General features: G+C 47.2%; 2 protein-coding genes across 2 annotated transcripts in view; one reads left to right on the forward strand and one right to left on the reverse strand.

Annotated features, from left to right (window-relative positions):
* The first annotated feature begins 1,274 nt into the window (after positions 1 to 1,274).
* On the forward strand, positions 1,275 to 17,397 carry LOC139419383 (replication factor C subunit 3-like). The gene is made up of 9 exons (XM_071169328.1): positions 1,275 to 1,493; positions 4,901 to 5,038; positions 11,276 to 11,343; positions 12,583 to 12,680; positions 12,835 to 13,016; positions 13,219 to 13,355; positions 15,357 to 15,455; positions 15,600 to 15,669; positions 16,869 to 17,397. The coding sequence occupies exons 1-9, from the start codon at positions 1,407 to 1,409 to the stop codon at positions 17,058 to 17,060; spliced, it is 1,071 nt and encodes a 356-aa protein (XP_071025429.1). The 5' UTR covers positions 1,275 to 1,406; the 3' UTR covers positions 17,061 to 17,397.
* A 2,191-nt stretch (positions 17,398 to 19,588) lies between these two features.
* Positions 19,589 to 27,769, reverse strand: part of LOC139417921 (klotho-like) — a 40,994-nt gene continuing 32,813 nt past the window's right edge. The window contains exons 15-16 of the mRNA XM_071166912.1: positions 21,531 to 21,936; positions 19,589 to 21,484 (exon numbers count right to left, since the gene is read on the reverse strand). Of these exons, the coding sequence (XP_071023013.1) occupies positions 21,569 to 21,936 (368 nt within the window). The 3' untranslated portion in view covers positions 19,589 to 21,484; positions 21,531 to 21,568. The remainder of the gene's footprint in view (positions 21,485 to 21,530; positions 21,937 to 27,769) is intronic.

Genomic DNA, 27,769 nt, shown 5'->3' on the forward strand with positions numbered 1-27,769 from the left:
TCTGCCTGTCCTGACCCCGCGCCTGTCTGCCACTCTGTACCTCCTGGACTCTGATCTGGTTTTGACCTTTTGACTCTCCACAACCATTCTCTTGCCTTCCCCTTTTGGCTTAATAAACATTGTAAGACTCCATCCAGCTGCCTCCTGTGTCTGCATCTGCATCTAGCCTTGAGTCAATTTCTATTAAGGTAACAAGGCACAAGTTATCTTTACGTTTACTCAAGTATGAGAATTGGATACTTTATCCACCTCTTGCTTGTCTGTCATAACTTGTTGCCACAGAAGACTAAAGTATTTCTCACCAGAATGTCTTACATTGATAGAGTTAAATATATTACTAATGCATTAATTCTGTATTTTTTAAGGACCAGGGAGAAAACGCAATACTTCCAAAATAGTGGAAAGATTGACCCTGTGCAAAATGTCCAAATGTCATGAGTTTGACTGGTTTTAAGGAAATTAAAAGCTGAGAAAACAATCAGTTCCTCATGGGTGCATATTTTATGTGGTTGAAATACTGTCTGCTTGCATCAACAGGGTCAAAGATGATACATTCACATTTCATATTTTATGTGGTTGAAATACTGTCTGCTTGCATCAACTGGGTCAAAGATGATACATTCACATTTCATATTTTATGTGGTTGAACTACTGTCTGCTTGCATCAACAGGGTCAAAGATGACACATTCACAATTCCTCAAGAGATGCTGAAAGAAATCCTATTTCTCCGATCCTTGTTCCCAAGACAAAATTAGCATTTTGTTGTATAATTCTATGGCAAGAAATGCATAATTCTGCTGGAGATAATATTATAGTACACTACATGTGAGAGGTTATAGGCAGACAGTCACTGTCCATATTTCAGTTACTATTCCATTTAACCCATAATATGAACTCAAAGAAGGAATATTCTGTTTATTTATGGATACAGGGATACAGGTGAACGGGATGTCCAAGGTGCATGTAAACAGTTTATCCCCGACCAAGAACTTATACAACGGAATATGAGCTGCGTGCGTGTAAACGGGATCCCTGTGGCGTTGATTGGCTCGTAGCCCGGAGCTTTATGTTTATGACAGTTTGTGATGAAAAAATAATAATAATACTTTTTTGTTGAAGACCCTTTGGTTTAGAAACTTTAACTACATCTAAGCAACTTGTTTTTGTCAAACTCAGTCCTGAAATTACCTCGAGTCACCACCTGGTGGCAGCAGCGGCTGCATTTAGTAATTTCAAAACGCCAACTAGGAAGTTTGTCCCTCGTTGACTCTCTGTAGTTTTAGAGACATTTCACTGCGCGCCATAAAGAAAAAATATTTCGCGGGAATTAAAATCAGAAAAACACAACACGAAGCAACTCAAACAAAACAGTGACTAGAGAACTGTGAAATAACATTAGATAAAAATGAGTTTGTGGGTGGACAAATACAGACCGACTTCTCTGGGGAAACTGGACTACCACAAAGAACAAGCAAATCAGCTGAAAAACCTGGTAAGATTCAAAGCAGTTGATCAACATGGCGGTGTCTGTTCAGGGACCGTAGTAGCAGACATCCGTGTCTTTGGTATGGTACCAGCTTGCTACATAACTGTTGCAGTAGTTTTGTCAGCTAAGTTAGTTAGCTAACATTAGGTAGAAGGTTTCCAGTAGAGTTGTTGTTAACCAGATACGGTAATATACAAGCCACGTATTTAACATGACTCTGTTCTGTAGTGAGGGTTATTAAGTACGTCTTTAACATTAGCTAAAAATTTAACGAAATTATCTCAAATTACAACTTTTGACAACGTGTAGCCATGACCCTGTAGTAGGGTAGCTAAGTTACTGTACAGGCTGTGTATGAATCACTGCCGCGCTGGAACAAAAACCTGCACCGTGCAGAGAGTCTCCCAACACCGGGCCAGAAGGCGGGGCTTAACCTCGGTTCCGGTCGGTTTTTATTAAAAAGTCGTTCAGTTTTCTCGGTGTAACAGTTTCGGATAATGGGACATATCGGGGGACATTTCTCATCCCTGGATAGAGTGAGGGTACGCTTTCCCGGAGAGCCGTATCTCTCGCCAACTCCACGGTGTCTTTAATATACACCGGAAGCAAGTCCGACCCCTAATGTAGCTGTAGGCAAGCGGGTCAGATCTGCTGGCTAGTTTTATTAGGGCGCATCGTAGCAAAACGTTTTTCTACAGTAAAGTAGAACAGACATTTCTTACTGGACAAGTCCAGGTCGTCCCTCCCTCCATGTCTGATGCCTAGTGAACAAGACCCTGTTCCACGTCCAGTGTGGCGACTTAGATAGTAGTAAGATAATCAGGTGGGGGCTGACATTTGTCCTATTTCACACACGTGTAAATTGGATATTTGTTGATTCCAAGGTCCTACTTCCCCTGAAAGTCGGGGCTGAGCCAGAGATCAGACATTACAGGGATCAGACATTACATGGATCAGAGATCAGACATTACAGGGATCAGACATTATAGGGATCAGACATTACAGGGATCAGACATTACAGGGATCAGACATTACAGGGATCAGACATTACAAGGATCAGAGATCAGACATTACAGGGATCAGACATTATAGGGATCAGACATTACAGGGATCAGACATTACAGGGATCAGAGATCAGACATTACAGGGATCAGAGATCAGACATTAGAGGGATCAGACATTAGAGGGATCAGACATTACAGGGATCAGACATTATTGATTGCTACGATGCATAAATTAGGACTAAGTACCTTGCTCAAGGGCAAATCAATAGTTTTTTTCACCAAGTCGGCTCGGGATTTGAACCACCGGCCTTTTAGGTTAATGGCCCGCTAAACTACTGGCCCAACGCTCCTGACCGCTAGACTACTGGCCCGACGCTCCTGACCACTAGGTTACTGGCCCGCTAGACTACTGGCCCGACGCTCCTGACCGCTAGGTTACTGGCCCGCTAGACTACTGGCCCGACGCTCCTGACCGCTAGACTACTGGCCCGACGCTCCTGACCACTAGGTTACTGGCCCGCTAGACTACTGGCCCGACGCTCGTGACCACTAGGCTACTGGCCCGACGCTCCTGACCACTAGGCTACTGGCCCGACGCTCCTGACCACTAGGCTACTGGCCCGACGCTCCTGACCACTAGGCTACTGGCCCGACGCTCCTGACCACTAGGCTACTGGCCCGACGCTCCTGACCACTAGGCTACTGGCCCGACGCTCCTGACCACTAGGCTACTGGCCCGACGCTCCTGGCCACTAGGCTACTGGCCCGACGCTCCTGACCACTAGGCTACTGGCCCGACTCTCCTGACCACTAGGCTACTGGCCCGACGCTCCTGACCACTAGGCTACTGGCCCGACGCTCCTGACCACTAGGCTACTGGCCCGACGCTCCTGACCACTAGGCTACTGGCCCGACGCTCCTGACCGCTAGACTACTGGCCCGACGCTCCTGACCACTAGGTTACTGGCCCGCTAGACTACTGGCCCGACGCTCCTGACCACTAGGCTACTGGCCCGACGCTCCTGACCACTAGGCTACTGGCCCGACGCTACTGACCACTAGACTACTGGCCCGACGCTCCTGACCACTAGGCTACTGGCCCGACGCTCCTGACCACTAGGTTACTGGCCCGCTAGACTACTGGCCCGACGCTCCTGACCACTAGGCTACTGGCCCGACGCTCCTGACCACTAGGCTACTGGCCCGACGCTCCTGACCACTAGGCTACTGGCCCGACGCTCCTGACCACTAGGCTACTGGCCCGACGCTCCTGACCACTAGGCTACTGGCCCGACGCTCCTGACCACTAGGCTACTGGCCCGACGCTCCTGACCACTAGGCTACTGGCCCGACGCTCCTGACCGCTAGGCTACTGGCCCGACGCTCCTGACCACTAGGCTACTGGCCCGACGCTCCTGACCGCTAGACTACTGGCCCGACGCTCCTGACCACTAGGTTACTGGCCCGCTAGACTACTGGCCCGACGCTCCTGACCACTAGGCTACTGGCCCGACGCTCCTGACCACTAGGCTACTGGCCCGACGCTCCTGACCACTAGGCTACTGGCCCGACGCTCCTGACCACTAGACTACTGGCCCGACGCTCCTGACCACTAGGCTACCGGCCCGACGCTCCTGACCACTAGGCTACCGGCCCGACGCTCCTGACCGCTAGGCTACTGGCCCGACGCTCCTGACCACTAGGCTACTGGCCCGACGCTCCTGACCACTAGGCTACTGGCCCGACGCTCCTGACCACTAGGCTACTGGCCCGACGCTCCTGACCGCTAGACTACTGGCCCGACGCTCCTGACCCCTAGGTTACTGGCCCGCTAGACTACTGGCCCGACGCTCCTGACCACTAGGCTACTGGCCCGACGCTCCTGACCACTAGGCTACTGGCCCGACGCTCCTGACCACTAGACTACTGGCCCGACGCTCCTGACCACTAGGCTACTGGCCCGACGCTCCTGGCCACTAGGCTACTGGCCCGACGCTCCTGGCCACTAGGCTACTGGCCCGACGCTCCTGACCACTAGGCTACTGGCCCGACTCTCCTGACCACTAGGCTACTGGCCCGACGCTCCTGACCACTAGGCTACTGGCCCGACGCTCCTGACCGCTAGGCTACTGGCCCGACGCTCCTGACCGCTAGGCTACTGGCCCGACGCTCCTGACCGCTAGGCTACTGGCCCGACGCTCCTGACCGCTAGGCTACTGGCCCGACGCTCCTGACCGCTAGGCTACTGGCCCGATGCTCCTGACCGCTAGACTACTGGTCCAACCGCTCCTGACCGCTAGGCTACTGGCCCGACGCTCCTGACCGCTAGGCTGCTTCCTCATCTGTTGGTGTACTGGGCTGTCTTCTATAACGTGTGTGTGTGTGTGTGTGTGTGTGTGTGTTCTCCAGGTCCAGTGTGGGGACTTCCCTCATCTGTTGGTGTACGGGCCGTCTGGAGCAGGGAAGAAGACTCGTATCATGTGTCTGCTGAGAGAACTGTACGGAGCCGGAGTGGAGAAACTACACATAGAACACCAGACCGTTACAGTGAGGAGAGGGTCACACACACACACACACACACACACACACACACACACACACACACACACACTCGGTGAGGAGAGGGTCACACACACACACACACACACACACACACACACTCGGTGAGGAGAGGGTCACACACACACACACACTCCCTATCACAGTGAGGAGAGGGCCACACACACACACACTCCCTATCACAGTGAGGAGAGGGCCACACACACACACACACACACTCCCTATCACGGTGAGGAGAGGGTCACACACACACACACACACACACACACAAACTCCCAATCACGGTGAGGAGAGGGTCACACACACACACACTCCCTATCACGGTGAGGAGAGGGTCACACACACACACACACACTCCCTATCACGGTGAGGAGAGGGTCACACACACACACTCCCTATCACGGTGAGGAGAGGGTCACACACACACACACACACTCCCTATCATGGTGAGGAGAGGGTCACACACACACACACTCCCCATCACGGTGAGGAGAGGGAGTCAGACACACACACACACTAGGGTTGGGTGATGTCAGCCTTTGTCCTGTCGTGATAATGTACCATGTAGACATGGTGATATATGATGATATCGCCCCCTATTGGCCAACCCCCCCCCCCCCCCAAAGAAAATAAACTCCACCTGAACAACCTGGACTCAGGAGTAGACGTAACATAGTACATGTAAACCAGGACACTCCATTTAGTATGATCTGTTTCATATGGTATGTATTCAGTTGTGGCTGTCCATCTAGTTCGTATAATATGTTACGAATTTGAATGGGCCTCGCTTTGTAAACGGGGGCGTTGTCATGCTGAAACAGGAACGGGCCTTCCCCAAACTGTTGTCACAAAGTTGGAATCACAGAATCATCTAGAATATCACTGTACCGTTAAGATTTCTGTTCACTGGAACTAAGGGGCCCGAACCATGAAACTACGTGAAGTATGTGGACAAGCCTAAGGGACCTAGTCTGAACCTTTAAAAACAGCCCCAGAACATTATTCCCCCTCCATCAACACTTACAGTTGTCACAATGCATTGGGGCAGGTAGCGTTCTCCTGGCATCCGCCAAACCCAGATTCATCCGTCAGGCTGCCAGATGGTGAAGTGTGATTCATCACTCCAGAGAACGTGTTTCCACTCCTCCAGAGTCCAATGGCGCCAAGCTTTACACCCCTCCAGCCGACGCTTGGCACTTGGCATATCAGACAATTCTTTACGCGCTTCAGCACTCGCCGGTCCTGTTCCGTGAGCTTGTGTGGCCTGCCACTTCACGGCTGAGCCGTTGTTGCTCCTAGACGTTTCCACTTCACAATAACAGCCCTTACAGTTGACCGGGGGCAGCTCTATTAGGGCAGGCATTTGATGAACGGACTTGTTGGAAAGGTGGCATCCTATGACGGTGCCACGTTGAAAGTCACTGAGCTCTTCAGTAAGGCCATTCTACTGCCAATGTTTGTCTATGGAGATTGCATGGCTGTGTGCTCGATTTGATACACCTGTCAGCAACGTACTTTTGGCCACGTAGTGTATGTCACAATTACAATTTGTTGTGGCTAATGTTAGCTAAGCTAAGGGGTTATGTTTAGGAGTTAGATTGAAGGTTTGGGGAAGGTTTTGCTAACATGCTAAAAAGTATCTTGTACTTGCCAATTAGCTAAAGTTGTCCTTGATGAGATTCGAACCTTCTGGTTGCTAGACGGTCGCGCTATAAGCCCACCTATCTACCCCGAACAACCAGCCACCCTCCTTTCGTTTTTTGCCAAAACTAATCTTCTGTTTAACGTGACCATAGAAAACAACATACAAATGGGTGTCCCTGATTTACGTTTACTATGTTACGTCTAGCCTGAGACCAGTCTGGCTAAAATGACGACTATGGAATGATATAAACGCAAAATGACCAACACTGCCATTGCCGTCTACATTTTCTGTGATTTTTGCTACACAACGTTCCTGTAGATTGTTCTAGAAACATTATTTGATCAACAGTTAAATGCGTTATGTTGATTCTTGCTATAAAAGTATCTGCCTGTCCCTGTTTGGCTGTCGGCTGCTGGTCTCCATGTTAGATACAGCTTACTGACCAGTCCCTGGTCTCCATGTTACATACAGCTTACTGACCAGTCCCTGGTCTCCATGTTAGATACAGCTTACTGACCAGTCCCTGGTCTCCATGTTAGATACAGCTTACTGACCAGTCCCTGGTCTCCATGTTAGATACAGCTTACTGACCAGTCCCTGGTCTCCATGTTACATACAGCTTACTGACCAGTCCCTGGTCTCCATGTTAGATACAGCTTACTGACCAGTCCCTGGTCTCCATGTTACATACAGCTTACTGACCAGTCCCTGGTCTCCATGTTAGATACAGCTTACTGACCAGTCCCTGGTCTCCATGTTAGATACAGCTTACTGACCAGTCCCTGGTCTCCATGTTAGATACAGCTTACTGACCAGTCCCTGGTCTCCATGTTACATACAGCTTACTGACCAGTCCCTGGTCTCCATGTTAGATACAGCTTACTGACCAGTCCCTGGTCTCCATGTTAGATACAGCTTACTGACCGGTCCCTGGCCTCCATGTTAGATACAGCTTACTGACCGGTCCCTGGCCTCCATGTTAGATACAGCTTACTGACCGGTCCCTGGTCTCCATGTTAGATACAGCTTACTGACCGGTCCCTGGTCTCCATGTTAGATACAGCTTACTGACCAGTCCCTGGTCTCCATGTTAGATACAGCTTACTGACCAGTCCCTGGTCTCCATGTTAGATACAGCTTACTGACCAGTCCCTGGTCTCCATGTTAGATACAACTTACTGACCAGTCCCTGGTCTCCATGTTAGATACAACTTACTGACCAGTCCCTGGCCTCCATGTTAGATACAGCTTACTGACCGGTCCCTGGTCTCCATGTTAGATACAGCTTACTGACCAGTCCCTGGCCTCCATGTTAGATACCGACCAGTCCCTGGCCTCCATGTTAGATACAGCTTACTGACCAGTCCCTGGTCTCCATGTTAGATACAGCTTACTGACCAGTCCCTGGTCTCCATGTTAGATACAGCTTACTGACCAGTCCCTGGTCTCCATGTTAGATACAGCTTACTGACCAGTCCCTGGTCTCCATGTTAGATACAGCTTACTGACCAGTCCCTGGTCTCCATGTTAGATACAACTTACTGACCAGTCCCTGGCCTCCATGTTAGATACCGACCAGTCCCTGGCCTCCATGTTAGATACAGCTTACTGACCAGTCCCTGGTCTCCATGTTAGATACAGCTTACTGACCAGTCCCTGGTCTCCATGTTAGATACAGCTTACTGACCAGTCCCTGGTCTCCATGTTAGATACAGCTTACTGACCAGTCCCTGGTCTCCATGTTAGATACAGCTTACTGACCAGTCCCTGGTCTCCATGTTAGATACAACTTACTGACCAGTCCCTGGCCTCCATGTTAGATACCGACCAGTCCCTGGCCTCCATGTTAGATACAGCTTACTGACCGGTCCCTTGTCTCCATGTTAGATACAGCTTACTGACCAGTCCCTGGTCTCCATGTTAGATACAGCTTACTGTCCAGTCCCTGGCCTCCATGTTAGATACCGACCAGTCCCTGGCCTCCATGTTAGATACAGCTTACTGACCAGTCCCTGGTCTCCATGTTAGATACAGCTTACTGACCAGTCCCTGGTCTCCATGTTAGATACAGCTTACTGACCAGTCCCTGGTCTCCATGTTAGATACAACTTACTGACCAGTCCCTGGCCTCCATGTTAGATACCGACCAGTCCCTGGCCTCCATGTTAGATACAGCTTACTGACCGGTCCCTGGTCTCCATGTTAGATACAGCTTACTGACCAGTCCCTGGTCTCCATGTTAGATACAGCTTACTGTCCAGTCCCTGGCCTCCATGTTAGATACCGACCAGTCCCTGGCCTCCATGTTAGATACAGCTTATTGACCAGTCCTTGGTCTCCATGATAGATACAGCTTACTGACCAGTCCCTGGCCATGTTAGATACAGCTTACTGACCAGTCCCTGGCCTCCATGTTAGATACTGACCAGTCCCTGGTCTCCATGTTAGATACAGCTTACTGACCAGTCCCTGGTCTCCATGTTAGATACAGCTTACTGACCAGTCCCTAGCCTCCATGTTAGATACAGCTTACTGACCAGTCCCTGGTCTCCATGTTAGATACAGCTTACTGACCAGTCCCTGGTCTCCATGTTAGATACTGACCAGTCCCTGGCCTCCATGTTAGATACAGCTTACTGACCAGTCCCTGGCCTCCATGTTAGATACTGACCAGTCCCTGGTCTCCATGTTAGATACAGCTTACTGACCAGTCCCTGGTCTCCATGTTACATACAGCTTACTGACCAGTCCCTGGTCTCCATGTTAGATACAGCTTACTGTCCAGTCCCTGGCCTACATGTTAGATACTGACCAGTCCCTGGTCTCCATGTTAGATACAGCTTACTGACCAGTCCCTGGTCTCCATGTTAGATACAGCTTACTGACCAGTCCCTAGCCTCCATGTTAGATACAGCTTACTGACCAGTCCCTGGTCTCCATGTTAGATACAGCTTACTGACCAGTCCCTGGTCTCCATGTTAGATACAGCTTACTGACCAGTCCCTGGCCTCCATGTTAGATACAGCTTACTGACCAGTCCCTGGCCTCCATGTTAGATACAGCTTACTGACCAGTCCCTGGTCTCCATGTTAGATACAGCTTACTGACCAGTCCCTGGTCTCCATGTTAGATACAGCTTACTGACCAGTCCCTGGCCTCCATGTTAGATACAGCTTACTGACCAGTCCCTGGCCTCCATGTTAGATACAGCTTACTGACCAGTCCCTGGTCTCCATGTTAGATACAGCTTACTGACCAGTCCCTGGTCTCCATGTTAGATACAGCTTACTGACCAGTCCCTGGTGTCCATGTTAGATACTGACCAGTCCCTGGTCTCCATGTTAGATACAGCTTACTGACCAGTCCCTGGCCTCCATGTTAGATACAGCTTACTGTCCAGTCCCTGGCCTCCATGTTAGATACTGACCAGTCCCTGGCCTCCATGTTAGATACAGCTTACTGACCAGTCCCTGGCCTCCATGTTAGATACAGCTTACTGACCGGTCCCTGGTCTCCATGTTAGATACAGCTTACTGACCAGTCCCTGGCCTCCATGTTAGATACAGCTTACTGACCAGTCCCTGGTCTCCATGTTAGATACAGCTTACTGACCAGTCCCTGGTCTCCATGTTAGATACAGCTTACTGACCAGTCCCTGGCCTCCATGTTAGATACAGCTTACTGACCAGTCCCTGGTCTCCATGTTAGATACAGCTTACTGACCAGTCCCTGGTCTCCATGTTAGATACAGCTTACTGACCAGTCCCTGGTCTCCATGTTAGATACAGCTTACTAACCAGTCCCTGGTCTCCATGTTAGATACAGCTTACTGACCAGTCCCTGGTCTCCATGTTAGATACAGCTTACTGACCAGTCCCTGGTCTCCATGTTAGATACAGCTTACTGTCCAGTCCCTGGCCTCCATGTTAGATACTGACCAGTCCCTGGTCTCCATGTTAGATACAGCTTACTGACCAGTCCCTGGTCTCCATGTTAGATACAGCTTACTGACCAGTCCCTGGCCTCCATGTTAGATACAGCTTACTGACCAGTCCCTGGTCTCCATGTTAGATACAGCTTACTGACCAGTCCCTGGCCTCCATGTTAGATACAGCTTACTGACCAGTCCCTGGTCTCCATGTTAGATACAGCTTACTGACCAGTCCCTGGCCTCCATGTTAGATACAGCTTACTGACCAGTCCCTGGTCTCCATGTTAGATACAGCTTACTGACCAGTCCCTGGCCTCCATGTTAGATACAGCTTACTGACCAGTCCCTGGTCTCCATGTTAGATACTGACCAGTCCCTGGTCTCCATGTTAGATACTGACCAGTCCCTGGCCTCCATGTTAGATACAGCTTACTGACCAGTCCCTGGTGTCCATGTTAGATACATGCTAATGTAATATCGCCCAACCCTAACACACACACACACACACACACACACACACATACACACACACAGAGCCAAGGTGGAGAAACTACGCAGAGAAGACCATCACAGAGACATACACACCTCAATACTTCCATCTGATTCACGATCTAATTCATTCTACGTACGTTTCCTCTTCTCTGTGCAGGCTCCCTCTAAGAAGAAGATTGAGATCAACACCATAGCCAGTAACTACCACCTGGAGGTCAACCCAAGGTAAACAGGAAGTAGTATTGGTAACATCAACACCATAGCCAGTAACTACCACCTGGAGGTCAACCCAAGGTAAACAGGAAGTAGTATTGGTAACATCAACACCATAGCCAGTAACTACAACCTGGAGGTCAACCCAAGGTAAACAGGAAGTAGTATTGGTAACATCAACACCATAGCCAGTAACTACAACCTGGAGGTCAACCCTAGGTAAACAGGAAGTAGTATTGGTAACATCAACACCATAGCCAGTAACTACCACCTGGAGGTCAACCCAAGGTAAACAGGAAGTAGTATTGGTAACATCAACACCATAGCCAGTAACTACCACCTGGAGGTCAACCCAAGGTAAACAGGAAGTAGTATTGGTACCATCAACACCATAGCCAGTAACTACAACCTGGAGGTCAACCCTAGGTAAACAGGAAGTAGTATTGGTAACATCAACACCATAGCCAGTAACTACCACCTGGAGGTCAACCCAAGGTAAACAGGAAGTAGTATTGGTAACATCAACACCATAGCCAGTAACTACCACCTGGAGGTCAACCCAAGGTAAACAGGAGTAGTATTGGTAACATCAACACCATAGCCAGTAACTACCACCTGGAGGTCAACCCAAGGTAAACAGGAAGTAGTATTGGTAACATCAACACCATAGCCAGTAACTACAACCTGGAGGTCAACCCTAGGTAAACAGGAAGTAGTATTGGTAACATCAACACCATAGCCAGTAACTACAACCTGGAGGTCAATCCAAGGTAAACAGGAAGTAGTATTGGTAACATCAACACCATATCCAGTAACAACCACCTGGAAGTCAACCCAAGGTAAACGGGAAGTAGTATTGGTAACATCAACACCATAGCCAGTAACTACCACCTGGAAGTCAACCCAAGGTAAACAGGAAGTAGTATTGGTAACATCAACACCATAGCCAGTAACTACCACCTGGAGGTCAACCCAAGGTAAACAGGAAGTAGTGTTGGTAACAACACCATAACCAGTAACTACCACCTGGAGGTCAACCCAAGGTAAACAGGAAGTAGTATTGGTAACATCAACACCACAGCCAGGACTCAACGATCTGAGTTGGAGAGATTTTCCTCATCTGAGTGTTGCTGCTAACAGTGACCGTGTGTTTTTTAGGAACTGTGTGTGTGTGTGGTCCATTTGACCATATACTGTACATCTGTGTTCTCAGTGACCGCGGGTCATATTGAACATCTCTCATTTTAACAGTGATGCTGGTAACAGCGACCGTGTGGTTATCCAGGAACTGATCAAGACTATGGCCCAGTCTCAACAGATCCAGACCAGCACCCAGAGGGAGTTCAAAGGTCAGACACACACATGCCGCGTACTGACTGCTCTGTTAGGATTTTCACATTCTGACACCATTTTAATAAAACAACCCCTCTCTCTTTCTCTCTCTCTCTCTATCTGTGTGTCTCTGTGTCTCTCTCTGTCTGACTCTGTCTCTCTCTCTCTTAGTTGTCCTGTTGACAGAGGTGGACCGCCTCACTAAGGATGCCCAGCATGCATTGCGTCGTACCATGGAGAAGTACATGTCCACCTGCCGGCTCATCCTCTGCTGTAACTCCACCTCCAAAGTCATTGGACCAATCAGGAGCAGGTGTCTGGCCATCAGGGTGCCCCTGCCCAGTACAGAGGAGGTAGGGATGGAAGGAGGGAGTGGGGGGGGATGAGGGATGGATGTTTAGTGAGTGCACAGTACATTATTTCAACTACATCATTCTCTCAAATGTGAATCTTTGAATTCTCACCTTCTGTCATCTTTCTCTCCTCTCTCTCTGTCTCTCTCTCTCCTCTCTCTCTCCTCTCTCTCTCCTCTCTCTCTCCTCTCCTCTCTCTCAGGTGTGTAATGTTCTGTCTACAGTGTGTAGGAAGGAGGGTCTGCTTCTCCCCGCTGAGTTGGCCAAACAGATATCAGAGAAGTCTGGACGCAACCTCCGCAAAGCACTGCTGATGTGTGAGGCCTGCAGAGTGCAACAGTAAGTCTGATGCTGTGTGAGGCCTGCAGAGTGCAACAGTAAGTCTGTCGCTGTGTGTGACGCTGTGTGTGATGCTCCAACAGTAAGTCTGTCGCTGTGTGATGCTGTGTGATGCTCCAACAGTAAGTCTGATGCTGTGTGTGACGCTGTGTGTGATGCTCCATCAGTAACTCTGTCGCTGTGTGAGACGCTGTGTGTGATGCTCCAACAGTAAGTCTGTCGCTGTGTGAGACGCTGTGTGTGATGCTCCAACAGTAAGTCTGTCGCTGTGTGAGACGCTGTGTGTGATGCTCCATCAGTAACTCTGTCGCTGTGTGAGACGCTGTGTGTGATGCTCCAACAGTAAGTCTGTCGCTGTGTGAGACGCTGTGTGTGATGCTCCAACAGTAAGTCTGTCGCTGTGTGATGCTCCAACAGTAAGTCTGTCGCTGTGTGATGCTCCAACAGTAAGTCTGTCGCTGTGTGTGATGCTCCATCAGTAACTCTGTCGCTGTGTGAGACGCTGTGTGTGATGCTCCAACAGTAAGTCTGTCGCTGTGTGAGACGCTGTGTGTGATGCTCCAACAGTAAGTCTGTCGCTGTGTGTGATGCTCCAACAGTAAGTCTGTCGCTGTGTGAGACGCTGTGTGTGATGCTCCAACAGTAAGTCTGTCGCTGTGTGTGATGCTCCAACAGTAAGTCTGTCGCTGTGTGAGACGCTGTGTGTGATGCTCCAACAGTAAGTCTGTCGCTGTGTGATGCTCCAACAGTAAGTCTGTCGCTGTGTGATGCTCCAACAGTAAGTCTGTCGCTGTGTGATGCTCCAACAGTAAGTCTGTCGCTGTGTGAGACGCTGTGTGTGATGCTCCAACAGTAAGTCTGTCGCTGTGTGATGCTCCAACAGTAAGTCTGTCGCTGTGTGTGATGCTCCAACAGTAAGTCTGTCGCTGTGTGAGACGCTGTGTGTGATGCTCCAACAGTAAGTCTGTCGCTGTGTGTGATGCTCCAACAGTAAGTCTGTCGCTGTGTGAGACGCTGTGTGTGATGCTCCAACAGTAAGTCTGTCGCTGTGTGTGATGCTCCAACAGTAAGTCTGTCGCTGTGTGAGACGCTGTGTGTGATGCTCCAACAGTAAGTCTGTCGCTGTGTGATGCTGTGTGTGATGCTCCAACAGTAAGTCTGTCGCTATGTGTGATGCTCCAACAGTAAGTCTGTCGCTGTGTGATGCTGTGTGTGATGCTCCAACAGTAAGTCTGTCGCTATGTGTGATGCTCCAACAGTAAGTCTGTCGCTGTGTGATGCTGTGTGTGATGCTCCAACAGTAAGTCTGTCGCTGTGTGTGATGCTCCAACAGTAAGTCTGTCGCTGTGTGATGCTGTGTGTGATGCTCCAACAGTAAGTCTGTCGCTGTGTGTGATGCTCCAACAGTAAGTCTGTCGCTGTGTGTGATGCTGTGTGTGATGCTCCAACAGTAAGTCTGTCGCTATGTGTGATGCTCCAACAGTAAGTCTGTCGCTGTGTGACGCTGTGTGTGATGCTCCAACAGTAAGTCTGTCGCTGTGTGTGATGCTCCAACAGTAAGTCTGTCGCTGTGTGAGACGCTGTGTGAGACGCTGTGTGTGTCGCTGTGTGTGACGCTGTGTGTGATGCTGTGTGTGTCGCTGTGTGTGACGCTGTGTGTGATGCTGTGTGTGTCGCTGTGTGTGACGCTGTGTGTGATGCTCCAACAGTAAGTCTGTCGCTGTGTGTGTCGCTGTGTGTGACGCTGTGTGTGTCGCTGTGTGTGACGCTGTGTGTGATGCTGTGTGTGTCGCTGTGTGTGACGCTGTGTGTGATGCTCCAACAGTCCATAATGTTTGAACTTTTCTATCTAATAGCCATGTAACAGATGCTGGTATCCATAGAGACTCACAGTACCTACATTTTCCCAGGTGTGCCACCACTGATTTTAAAACGGGCACTGTCGCATAGCGATCACCTCATCAGTTGCCGTTTTGAGAACCTTTGACCCCTGTTCTCCAGGTACCCGTTCTCAGCAGACCAGGACATCCCAGAGACCGACTGGGAGGTTTACCTGAGAGAGACGGCTAACGCCATCGTCAGTCAGCAGAGTCCTCAGAGGTGAGGATAGAGGAGGACTGGAATTAAAATACATTGAACAAACATCCCTAATTTAAAATGGTTTCTGTAGTAAAAGGTTTTTCTCTGACTCCCCCCCCCCCACCCCTCTCTCCCCTACCTCTCTCCCCTACCTCCCTCTCCCAGGTTGTTAGAGGTGAGGGGGAGACTGTATGAGTTGCTGACTCACTGCATTCCTCCTGAGATCATCATGAAGGTACACCTCACAAATACTGAGCACCAACTATGGGGGGGGGGGGGGGGTGTATGCTGATGTGTTAAGGTACTGTGTCTGTGTGTAGGGCCTGGTAACAGAGCTGCTAGGTAACTGTGTGGTGTGTTAAGGTACTGTCTGTGTGTAGGGCCTGGTAACAGAGCTGCTAGGTAACTGTGTGGTGTGTTAAGGTACTGTGTCTGTGTGTAGGGCCTGGTAACAGAGCTGCTAGGTAACTGTGTGGTGTGTTAAGGTACTGTGTCTGTGTGTAGGGCCTGGTAACAGAGCTGCTAGGTAACTGTGTGGTGTGTTAAGGTACTGTGTCTGTGTGTAGGGCCTGGTAACAGAGCTGCTAGGTAACTGTGTGGTGTGTTAAGGTACTGTGTCTGTGTGTAGGGCCTGGTAACAGAGCTGCTAGGTAACTGTGTGGTGTGTTAAGGTACTGTGTCTGTGTGTAGGGCCTGGTAACAGAGCTGCTAGGTAACTGTGTGGTGTGTTAAGGTACTGTGTCTGTGTGTAGGGCCTGGTAACAGAGCTGCTAGGTAACTGTGTGGTGTGTTAAGGTACTGTGTCTGTGTGTAGGGCCTGGTAACAGAGCTGCTAGGTAACTGTGTGGTGTGTTAAGGTACTGTGTCTGTGTGTAGGGCCTGGTAACAGAGCTGCTAGGTAACTGTGTGGTGTGTTAAGGTACTGTGTCTGTGTGTAGGGCCTGGTAACAGAGCTGCTAGGTAACTGTGTGGTGTGTTAAGGTACTGTGTCTGTGTGTAGGGCCTGGTAACAGAGCTGCTAGGTAACTGTGTGGTGTGTTAAGGTACTGTGTCTGTGTGTAGGGCCTGGTAACAGAGCTGCTAGGTAACTGTGTGGTGTGTTAAGGTACTGTGTCTGTGTGTAGGGCCTGGTAACAGAGCTGCTAGGTAACTGTGTGGTGTGTTAAGGTACTGTGTCTGTGTGTAGGGCCTGGTAACAGAGCTGCTAGGTAACTGTGTGGTGTGTTAAGGTACTGTGTCTGTGTGTAGGGCCTGGTAACAGAGCTGCTAGGTAACTGTGTGGTGTGTTAAGGTACTGTGTCTGTGTGTAGGGCCTGGTAACAGAGCTGCTAGGTAACTGTGTGGTGTGTTAAGGTACTGTGTCTGTGTGTAGGGCCTGGTAACAGAGCTGCTATGTAACTGTGTGGTGTGTTAAGGTACTGTGTCTGTGTGTAGGGCCTGGTAACAGAGCTGCTAGGTAACTGTGACGGCCAGCTGAAGGCAGAGGTGACTCACATGGCAGCCCACTACGAACACCGACTGCAGCAGGGCAATAAGGCCATCTACCACCTAGAGGCTTTCACCGCCAGGTTCATGGCCATCTACAAGAAGTTCATGGAGGACGGACTGGACGCCATGATGTTCTGATCTCGCTCTCCTTCTCGCTCTCCTTATCTCTCTCCTCCTCGCTCTCCTCACTCTAAATCTCTCTTTCCTGTCTCCATGACGTTCTGATCTAACTCGACTTGCTCTTTTTCCCCCTCTTCATCATCCTTCCTCTTCATCACCCTTCTCGATGCCTTGATGTTGTGATCTAATACCCTCTCCCTCTGCGTACCCTCCCATACCTTGTAATATGAGGGGGTTCAGAGGCCCAGTCTTTGGTTGATATCAATAATTGATTCATCTGGATAGTGACACCTCCGCTATGTACTGTCTTATTGAACCCCAGCTGTAAAATAAAGTTGACTTTCTTTCGAATGTCTTAAAGTGAACGATTGATTGATTGATATGACCTGGTGGGCTGGTAGATCCTCCTCCTTATGATCTGTACTGGCTCAGCCAATGGCCCGTTTGAATTGTCAGTTGGGACCCTTGCCTGAACTGGCACTATACCCCCCACAGGTCATGACCCCAGTGGGCCCCTGGCCTAGTGCTACACCCCAAGCCCTACCATACCTGTATGTGATGTAACGACATAGTGATGACTCAGACCTCCTCCCATCTCTGATCCTGGCCAAGATAATAACCTCTCCGAAGCAATGTTCCCTCTTTTTATAACCATTGTGTAAAAATTTCACACAAAATATCTGCGTGCGCCATTTTCTAAACTTGGCTCACGCCATAAAATCAGACTCGTCCTGAAACTGCACTAAAAAATTGTTTTTATTTTATTTTTATTTTTTTGTTGACTTAGCCAGATGGGTTGTGTGAATCACCCAACATGTTGGAGTAACCCAAACATGGGTTAATTTAACCATCAGTTGGGTTGACCCCAGTAGCTGGGTCTTTTTTTCCATTTTCAGGAAGTGTGGCCTATTAGGGGTGTAGCTGTCATTGTTGGCCAAATGTCATTCCTGTTCCTCAAGTTTAACGTACACTAGAAAATGAAAATGTTCCTTGAATATATTTGCACATTACATATTCTTAAATAAAAATCTGAATGTTATTATAATGTTGGGATATGGTGTTATTCTTATTTAAATTCAGAAACGTATTACTTACATATCCTGGGATATGGTGTTATTCATCCCAACATTGAGATGTCATAGGCTCTTGAGGAACTCATACACTGGTGAAAGCCTCATTGAAGCTATAAAAGTGTCAGGACTCTTAACTTGTCTTGTCCAGTTTATCACAAGTTATCTACTCACACGGGGGTGGCCCAAAAAATATCTGTTTGAAAGCCACGCCCGTATTAAGCCACGCCTCCAGTCTTCTGATCTGGGTCATATCTCAATAACACAGCATCAATAACCCAATGCCTGCAACCCAGCGTTATACTCTGCCTGAAAAACTCCCATCATTCAACTTTTATGGTGACAATAATGCCCCTTATTTGCTAGTACACTTCGGAAGTATTAGAATTAGGCCAAGGCCCAGTGTGGTGAACTTGATCCAATGTCTTCGGAGGTGATGGCAGAATGTTCAACTTTTGCATTGACGTTTTGCCGTAGGCTATCTGATAGAAAAAGTTTCTGTAAAACAGACCGCTTGGATATTAATAGGACCTCATCTGTTTTCCGTTGGCCTTTTCTCGAAACGTAATATAGGCCTATGTTGAACTACACACAAATTCTCAAACCTTGTCCAGACGCAGCGGAAGCCACTGGCTGCTTGTCTGCTTAGCAGTGCGACAATATATAAAGTCGACATTTACGTTGAAATTGAGAATAAACTCGCAGGTATATTTCAATATTTGAATAAAGTAGAGGCTTTGGATAACTGCATGTCTCTGGCTCCCTGCTGCTGTGTGTGCCACGGTTTGAAATGCCTGCCGTTAGATGACCTGGTGAAACTAGACTTTAGGATTTCCTTGTTACTAATACTAATTATTTTATCTTTTAGCACATAATAACCATATTATTATAATTATCATAAGTAGCCCTATCATGACCCGGAAGAGGTTGTGCCAAAGATTATTTTCAAAAGGAGGAACCATTCGTTTGAGGTGTTTCATCCATGTGCCCACATACAGTGGGGAGAACAAATATTTGATAAAATGCAAATGAATTACTTAAAAATCATACAATGTGATTTTCTGGAGTTTTGTTTTAGATTCCGTCTCTCACGGTTGAAGTGTATCTATAATAAAAATTACAGACCTCTACATGCTTTGTAAAGTAGGAAAACCTGCAAAATCGTCAGTGTATCAAATACTTGGTCTCCCCACTGTAGGTAGAGACAGGTGGGTGGGTGTCAGTTTTGGAATAAATCTCTTTATTTGTTGACAATGTGCTGGTCGCCATCTCCCAGCAGTTCCATCTATGCATGCTTCAAAATATGTACAAACTGGGGAAGCATTCCATAAGGGCCCCTCCCAGGCTGCATTTCACATACTTGGATTTAGACTCGTGCTCCAATTTGGTCCTTGGTCCTTCCAGTAGCGTCCATTTTGAGAAACACTGATTGTGTCACTTTTTTCAGGTTCAGTTCATATATTTCGAATACTAAAATCGATCATAGTAGTTTATTTTATGTTGTAGACATGAGATTACATTTCAAAACACTGTATTTGTTTATTATTAGAATTTAGGAATTATTACAACATTGTTTATCCACCATATGATCACAATAACCTTTTTTTAATATACATTTATGGTGCATTTTGTAAATTCACTCTGGCTATCTACTCCGATGTCAGTGCTCCCTCGTCTGTGTGCCAGAGTGCAGAATAACTGATTCATTTACAAACGGGAAACAACCGTTGAATATGACCGGAGTCAGTAAATGCCGGCAAAAAAACTAACAATGAAATTGTTGCCAGCAGCACAGTTAAAGTTACTAATGCTCTGGATATGAGCTGTTCTCATCTGTGTCTGGAAGTAGCTAGCCAACGTTAGCCAGTTAGTACTGCTCGGTCAGCGCGTCCAGTGCGCGCTCTGAGTTTACCGACCAGGCAATCTGACAATGCTCTGAATTTACAAACTGCCCAGAGTTTACTCCGAAAAATTGAATGCAAGTCTAATATTATACAGAAGATCTATGAAGAATTGTTGTGGGAGTACTGTTAATATTCATTTGATGACTGAGAATTCATCTATACTGTGTCCCTTCATTGCATTTTGGCAATAAATGAACGATCCACCCACTACTCCTTCATATCGGAGATATGACTGAGAGGTCACATGGGCTCTGGTCAAAAGTAGTGAATTTTAGGGCCGGGATGACACCGGTATCGCGATATGTTTTCCATGGCAACAAAAAAATGTAAACATGAAGCATCCCGAACAATTTGTTCCGTTTTAAAAACCTCCTGTTTGTTAAATAAATAAATGTGCCCCTGGATAACATGCTTGTTTAAAACAGGGCTGTTTTATGTAACAGTATAGACTTTACGTCCGTCCCCTCGCCCCGACCTGGGCGCGAACCAGGGACCCTCTGCACACAGACAACAGTCACCCTCGAAGCATCGTTACGCCACTAGCGCTAACTAGCTAGCCATTTTACATCGGCTACAATTTAGTTAAATCTGCTTCATGTTTTGTTTCCTTGCCAAGATACTAATGAGTATTGCAATATCGTCCCAGCCCTAAAAGCACAATATAGGGAATAGGGTGCCATTTGGGATAAATGCTTTGCCTACTTCACAACAGGCCCTGCGGTAGTAAAAGTATTGGTCAAAGGGGACTAAGAGTTATTGGTCATGGGAGACTTGCTTTCACTAGATAGTTGTTTTGTTTTGCCTAGTAGACATCAAGGTACAATAGGTTATCTGGTACAGTGTGACTTACTATAAACACACAGTTTAATACAAAGATAGAGATATATTAATTTAAGAGTCTGTACGAAAAATAATCTGCACAAGATCATTCGTTATAATACCACGTCAAACAAGTTCATTAAAAAAAAAAAAAATTGCACATTTATCTCAATTGTTTTTTAAAGAACAATACTTTATCTTCAGACTGAAATACATGAAACAAAACGCTGCTGGTTGAGTTTCACAAAACGACGTGGAAATAAACGAACATACAGTTCTATGAACACCAAGACACACCACATCAACTAAATCAACTACATTCATCAACTACATTCTCTACACAGTGTCGTAAACCGTCTAAATGGCTCCAGATATATTTGGCCCCACATGGGTCTATATCAATAGTACTCTTGGCCCACGACTTTGTTTTACAGATCTCGAGGAACTGGATAGGTGTCAGAGATCTAGTGCTGACACGGTGGATATTCTGACATATTGCTTCTACCTTTTTCCTGATTCCTTCAGATCAGCAGACATTGAAGGGTTAAAGGTCAAGTGACTCGAACCTGGAGGGACTACCTATAACACACGCTTCATAGATACACTTCATTTTCATCACCACCATCACCCCGTGATCCCAAATGGCACCCTATTCCCTATATAGTGCACTACTTTAGACCAGAGCCCTATAGGACCCTATTCCCAATATAGTGCACTACTTTAGACCAGGGCCCTATATTTTAGAGAATATGGTGCCATTTGTACCTCGGCTCCTGTGTCTCTTGGCAGCGTAGTATATAATCAGCCCAAGGGTGACCAGGACCGCTGACCCCACCAGAGACAGGAAGCCCACCACAGGCCTCTTGGTCAGGACCAGACACCCCGAGCAGGGTAGAGGCTGACTGGGGCACTGCAGGGCCGAGGTAAGGGTCCCCTGGAGAGGGAAGCCGTTGTGCCGGATAATGTTCTGATACTGGGACAGAGATGTTTTGAGGATTTCCTCATCCTGGACATGACCGTACAAGCCGAAGCCTGGGTCTCTCTGGTCGTTCAGGGAGTAGGCGAAGTAACCCTTCAGATTCACCCCGTCTAGGATGTAGGCTGGGCGGGGAAGGAGAAGAAGGAGAAGTAAAGGTTTATTACAATTGTAAGACCTATCCGTTCCAGCTAACAAAATCCGAAGTTACCCTTTAGCCAACGGTCAAAGACGTGCTTTAAACACTTCCCCGGTTCAGCTAAATGAATCTGAAGTTCTACTTGTGCAAAAACAAATCTGATCAATGTTTTTTTTTTGGGGGGGGGGGGGGGGGGAAACTGTGATCGACATGTTCTCTTATGGTTATGAAGTCCAGAAAACAAAGCGATAGGATCAAAAACGGTTTGCCGCCGTAACTATGCCTGGGGAGAAACGGGTCTCAACTCCATATTGCTAGTTCAACACATAAGTCCATCACTCCTTTCTTTCATAATACGTTCAATAATCACATGATCAATAATCCCATATTTCATAATGATAAATGGGCTATATTTAAATGTAAATAGTTGGATGGCTCACAACTTCCTCCAGTTAAGTCGAAACAACACCGAGGAGCCAAAGCACAGAGAGGGAATCTGGACGCACATTTTAATTCACCAGGTAATAAAGATAAAACACCAGGTAATAAAGATAAAACACCAGGTAATAAAGATAAAACACCAGGTAATAAAGATATAACACCAGGTAATAAAGATAAAACACCAGGTAATAAAGATAAAACACCAGGTAATAAAGATAAAACACCAGGTAATAAAGATAAAACACCAGGTAATAAAGATATAACACCAGGTAATAAAGATAAAACACCAGGTAATAAAGATAAAACACCAGGTAATAAAGATAAAACACCAGGTAATAAAGATAAAACACCAGGTAAAAAAAAAACTAGTTGTCATTTTAGATTCTGAACTCAATTTTAGAATCACAGATTAGGAATGTGACCAATATAGTTTTTAACCACCTGAGGAACATTGCCAAGGTGTGGCCGTTTCTCTCTCAGGCTGATACAGAGAGACTCATCCATGCTTTTATTACAAGCAGGCTCGACTCCTGTAATGCTCTCCTGTCTGGTCTACCCAATAAAGTCATTGGTCATCTACAAAACATACAGAATGCTTCAGCACGGGTACTGACCAAGACCAGACGGAGAGCACACATTACACTGGTTTTAAGATCTCTGAATGCCTGTGAGTTTTAGAATTCATTTTGAAGAATCTTCTATTGGTTTTAGAATCAATCCACGATGGTGCACCTCAATACATGTCGGACATGCTTTAAGTTATGTACCCAGGAAGTCCCTCAGGTCCTCTGGCCTTTTAACTATCCTAAAGCCCAGGACCAAGAGGCATGGAGAGGCAGCCTTTAGTTATTATGACCCCAGCCTGGGACCAAGAGGCATGGAGAGGCAGCCTTTAGTTATTATGACCCCAGTCTGGGACCAAGAGGCATGGAGAGGCAGCCTTTAGTTACTATGACCCCAGCCTGTGGTCAAGAGGCATGGAGAGGCAGCCTTTAGTTATTATGACCCCAGTCTGGGACCAAGAGGCATGGAGAGGCAGCCTTTAGTTATTATGACCCCAGCCTGTGGTCAAGAGGCATGGAGAGGCAGCCTTTAGTTATTATGACCCCAGGTCTGGGACCAAGAGGCATGGAGAGGCAGCCTTTAGTTACTATGCCCCCAGCCTGGGACCAAGAGGCATGGAGAGACAGTCTCTAGTTACTATGCCCCCAGCCTGGGACCAAGAGGCATGGAGAGGCAGCCTTTAGTTATTATGACCCCAGCCTGGGACCAAGAGGCATGGAGAGACAGCCTTTAGTTACTATGCCCCCAGCCTGGGACCAAGAGGCATGGAGAGGCAGCCTTTAGTTATTATGACCCCAGCCTGGGACCAGAAGGCATGGAGAGGCAGCCTTTAGTTATTATGCCCCCAGCCTGGGACCAAGAGGCATGGAGAAACAGCCTTTAGTTACTATGCCCCCAGCCTGGGACCAAGAGGCATGGAGAGGCAGCCTTTAGTTATTATGACCCCAGCCTGGGACCAAGAGGCATGGAGAGGCAGCCTTTAGTTATTATGCCCCCAGCCTGGGACCAAGAGGCATGGAGAGACAGCCTTTAGTTACTATGCCCCCAGCCTGGGACCAAGAGGCATGGAGAGGCAGCCTTTAGTTATTATGACCCCAGCCTGTGGTCAAGAGGCATGGAGAGGCAGCCTTTAGTTACTATGACCCCAGCCTGGGACCAAGAGGCATGGAGAGACAGCCTTTAGTTATTATGACCCCAGCCTGGGACCAAGAGGCATGGAGAGACAGTCTCTAGTTACTATGCCCCCAGCTTGTGGTCAAGAGGCATGGAGAGGCAGCCTTTAGTTACTATGCCCCCAGCCTGGGACCAAGAGGCATGGAGAGACAGCCTTTAGTTACTATGACCCCAGCCTGGGACCAAGAGACATGGAGAGGCAGCCTTTAGTTATTATGCCCCCAGCCTGGGACCAAGAGGCATGGAGAGGCAGCCTTTAGTTATTATGACCCCAGCCTGGGACCAAGAGGCATGGAGAGACAGTCTCTAGTTACTATGCCCCCAGCCTATGGAATAACCTGTCAGAGAACCTGAGAGGGGCTGAAACTGTGGACATATTTAAAATATCTTAAAACATACATTTTTAGCTTTGCTTTTCCTCAGGGTGCTTTTGAGTTGTTCAGTGTGTCATTTGTTTGTCTTGTATCTAATGTTTAGTGTATAGTAAATATCTCAGTGTTTGAAGGTTCTCTACTGTCATCGACTGGAATAGAATAATATGGAGAATGACGCAGATGTAGCACATGTAACACGAAAACAAGTGTGAGTTCGTGTGTGTTCAGTCAGCCGGTCGTCGTCCTCTAGGGTCAGTGAGCTGTATGTCTGTCTAATAATTAAACTCAAAGTACCAAAAATAACATTCTCAAACTGGAGGTACACAAAGTGAAATGAAAGGCAGACAAACTTTGGTAACATTTGACTTAAATACGTCCGACTGTACAGTCGTGGCCAAAAGTTTTGAGAATGACACAAATATTAATTTTCACAAAGTCTGCTGCCTCAGTTTGTATGATGTCAATTTGCATACACTCCAGAATGTTATGAAGAGTGATCAGATGAATTGCAATTAATTGCAAAGTCCCTCTTTGCCATGCAAATGAACTGAATCCACAAAAAAAACATTTCCACTGCATTTCAGCCCTGCCACAAAAGGATCAGCTGACATCATGTCAGTGATTCTCTCGTTAACACAGGTGTGAGTGTTGACCAGGACAAGGCTGGAGATCACTCTGTCATGCTGATTGAGTTTGAATAACAGACTGGAAGCTTCAAAAGGAGTGTGGCGCTTGGAATCATTGTTCTTCCTCTGTCAACCATGGTTACCTGCAAGGAAACACGTGCCGTCATCACTGCTTTGCACAAAAAGGGCTTTACAAGCAAGGATATTGCTGCCAGTAAGATTGCACCTAAATCAACCATTTATCGGATCATCAAGATCTTCAAGGAGAGCGGTTCAATTGTTGTGAAGAAGGCTTCAGGGCGCCCAAGAAAGTCCAGCAAGTGCCAGGACCGGCTCCTAAAGTTGATTCAGCTGCGGGACCGGGGCACCACCAGTACAGAGCTTGCTCAGGAATGGCAGCAGGCAGGTGTGAGTGCATCTGCACGCACAGTGAGGCGAAGACTTTTGAAGGATGGCCTGGTGTCAAGAAGGTCAGAAAAGAAGCCACTTCCCTCCAGGGAAAAACATCAGGGACAGACTGATATTCTGCAAAAGGTACAGGGATTGGACTGCTGAGGACTGGGGTAAAGTCATTTTCTCTGATGAATCCCCTTTCCGATTGTTTGGGGCATCCGGAAAAAAGCTTGTCTGGAGAAGACAAGGTGAGCGCTACCATCAGTTCTGTGTCATGCCAACAGTAAATCATCCTGAGACCATTATTGTGTGGGGTTGCTTCTCAGCCAAGGGAGTGGGCTCACTCACAATTTTGCCCAAGAACACAGCCATGAGTAAAGAATGGTACCAACACATCCTCCGAGAGCAACTTCTCCCAACCATCCAGAAACAGTTTGGTGACGAACAATGCCTTTTCCAGCATGATGGAGCACCTTGCCATAAGGCAAAAGTGATAACTAAGTGGCTCGGGGAACAAAGCATTGATATTTTGGGTCCATGGCCAGGAAACTCCCCAGACCTTAATCCCATTGAGAACTTTGTGGACATTAATATTTATGTCATTCTCAAAACTTTTGGCCACGACTGTATATAACAGTGTCATCATAATCAATACCATAACAGGTGTCATCATAATCAATACCATAACAGGTGTCATCATAATCAATACCATAGCAGTGTCATCGTAATCAATACCATAACAGGTGTCATCATAATCAATACCATAACAGTGTCATCGTAATCAATACCATAACAGTATTTAACTAGGAAAGTCAGTTAAGAACAAGTTCTTATTTACAATGACGGTCTACCTTGGTCAATCTGGACGAGGCTGGGCCAGTTGTGTGCTGCCCTATGGGACTTCCAATCACAGCGAGATGTGATTCAGCCTGGATTCAAACCAGGGACTGTAGTGACACCTCTTGCACTGAGATGCAGTGCCTTAGACCGCTGCGCCACTCATATTACAGACCGTCCCTTTAATTTGGGGTGTTGTCTGTGTGTTTAATCCTCTGTTATATTACAGACCGTCCCTTTAATTTAGGGTGTTGTCTGTGTGTTTAATCCTCTGCTATATTACAGACCGTCCCTTTAATTTGGGGTGTTGTCTGTGTGTTTAATCCTCTGTTATATTACAGACCGTCCCTTTAATTTGGGGTGTTGTCTGTGTGTTTAATCCTCTGTTATATTACAGACCGTCCCTTTAATTTAGGGTGTTGTCTGTGTGTTTAATCCTCTGTTATATTACAGACCGTCCCTTTAATTTAGGGTGTTGTCTGTGTGTTTAATCCTCTGCTATATTACAGACCGTCCCTTTAATTTAGGGTGTTGTCTGTGTGTTTAATCCTCTGCTATATTACAGACCGTCCCTTTAATTTAGGGTGTTGTCTGTGTGTTTAATCCTCTGCTATATTACAGACCGTCCCTTTAATTTAGGGTGTTGTCTGTGTGTTTAATCCTCTGCTATATTACAGACCGTCCCTTTAATTTAGGGTGTTGTCTGTGTGTTTAATCCTCTGCTATATTACAGACCGTCCCTTTAATTTAGGGTGTTGTCTGTGTGTTTAATCCTCTGCTATATTACAGACCGTCCCTTTAATTTAGGGTGTTGTCTGTGTGTTTAATCCTCTGCTATATTACAGACCCTCCCTTTAATTTAGGGTGTTGTCTGTGTGTTTAATCCTCTGCTATATTACAGACCGTCCCTTTAATTTAGGGTGTTGTCTGTGTGTTTAATCCTCTGCTATATTACAGACCGTCCCTTTAATTTAGGGTGTTGTCTGTGTGTTTAATCCTCTGCTATATTACAGACCGTCCCTTTAATTTAGGGTGTTGTCTGTGTGTTTAATCCTCTGCTATATTACAGACCGTCCCTTTAATTTAGGGTGTTGTCTGTGTGTTTAATCCTCTGCTATATTACAGACCGTCCCTTTAATTTAGGGTGTTGTCTGTGTGTTTAATCCTCTGCTATTTTACAGACCGTCCCTTTAATTTAGGGTGTTGTCTGTGTGTTTAATCCTCTGCTATTTTACAGACCGTCCCTTTAATTTAGGGTGTTGTCTGTGTGTTTAATCCTCTGCTATTTTACAGACCCTCCCTTTATTGAGGCTCATTGAAGTAGATCTAGACTTCCCTCTCATCAGGGCCATTGCACGTGTGTGTGTGTGTGTGTGTGTGTGTGTGTATGTGTGTGTGTGTGTGTGTGTGT

The sequence above is a fragment of the Oncorhynchus clarkii genome, chromosome 10 (assembly GCF_045791955.1).
Source record: "Oncorhynchus clarkii lewisi isolate Uvic-CL-2024 chromosome 10, UVic_Ocla_1.0, whole genome shotgun sequence".
NCBI lineage: Eukaryota > Metazoa > Chordata > Actinopteri > Salmoniformes > Salmonidae > Oncorhynchus > Oncorhynchus clarkii.

Excerpts from the sequence above, each read along its gene's own strand:
- LOC139419383 (XM_071169328.1), top strand. The coding sequence starts at position 1,407 with ATGAGTTTGTGGGTGGACAAATACAGACCGACTTCTCTGGGGAAACTG. Across the intron at positions 13,017-13,218 it reads CCCTGCCCAGTACAGAGGAG|GTGTGTAATGTTCTGTCTAC; the intron begins GTAGGGATGGAA and ends CCTCTCTCTCAG. Across the intron at positions 15,456-15,599 it reads AGTCAGCAGAGTCCTCAGAG|GTTGTTAGAGGTGAGGGGGA; the intron begins GTGAGGATAGAG and ends TCCCTCTCCCAG.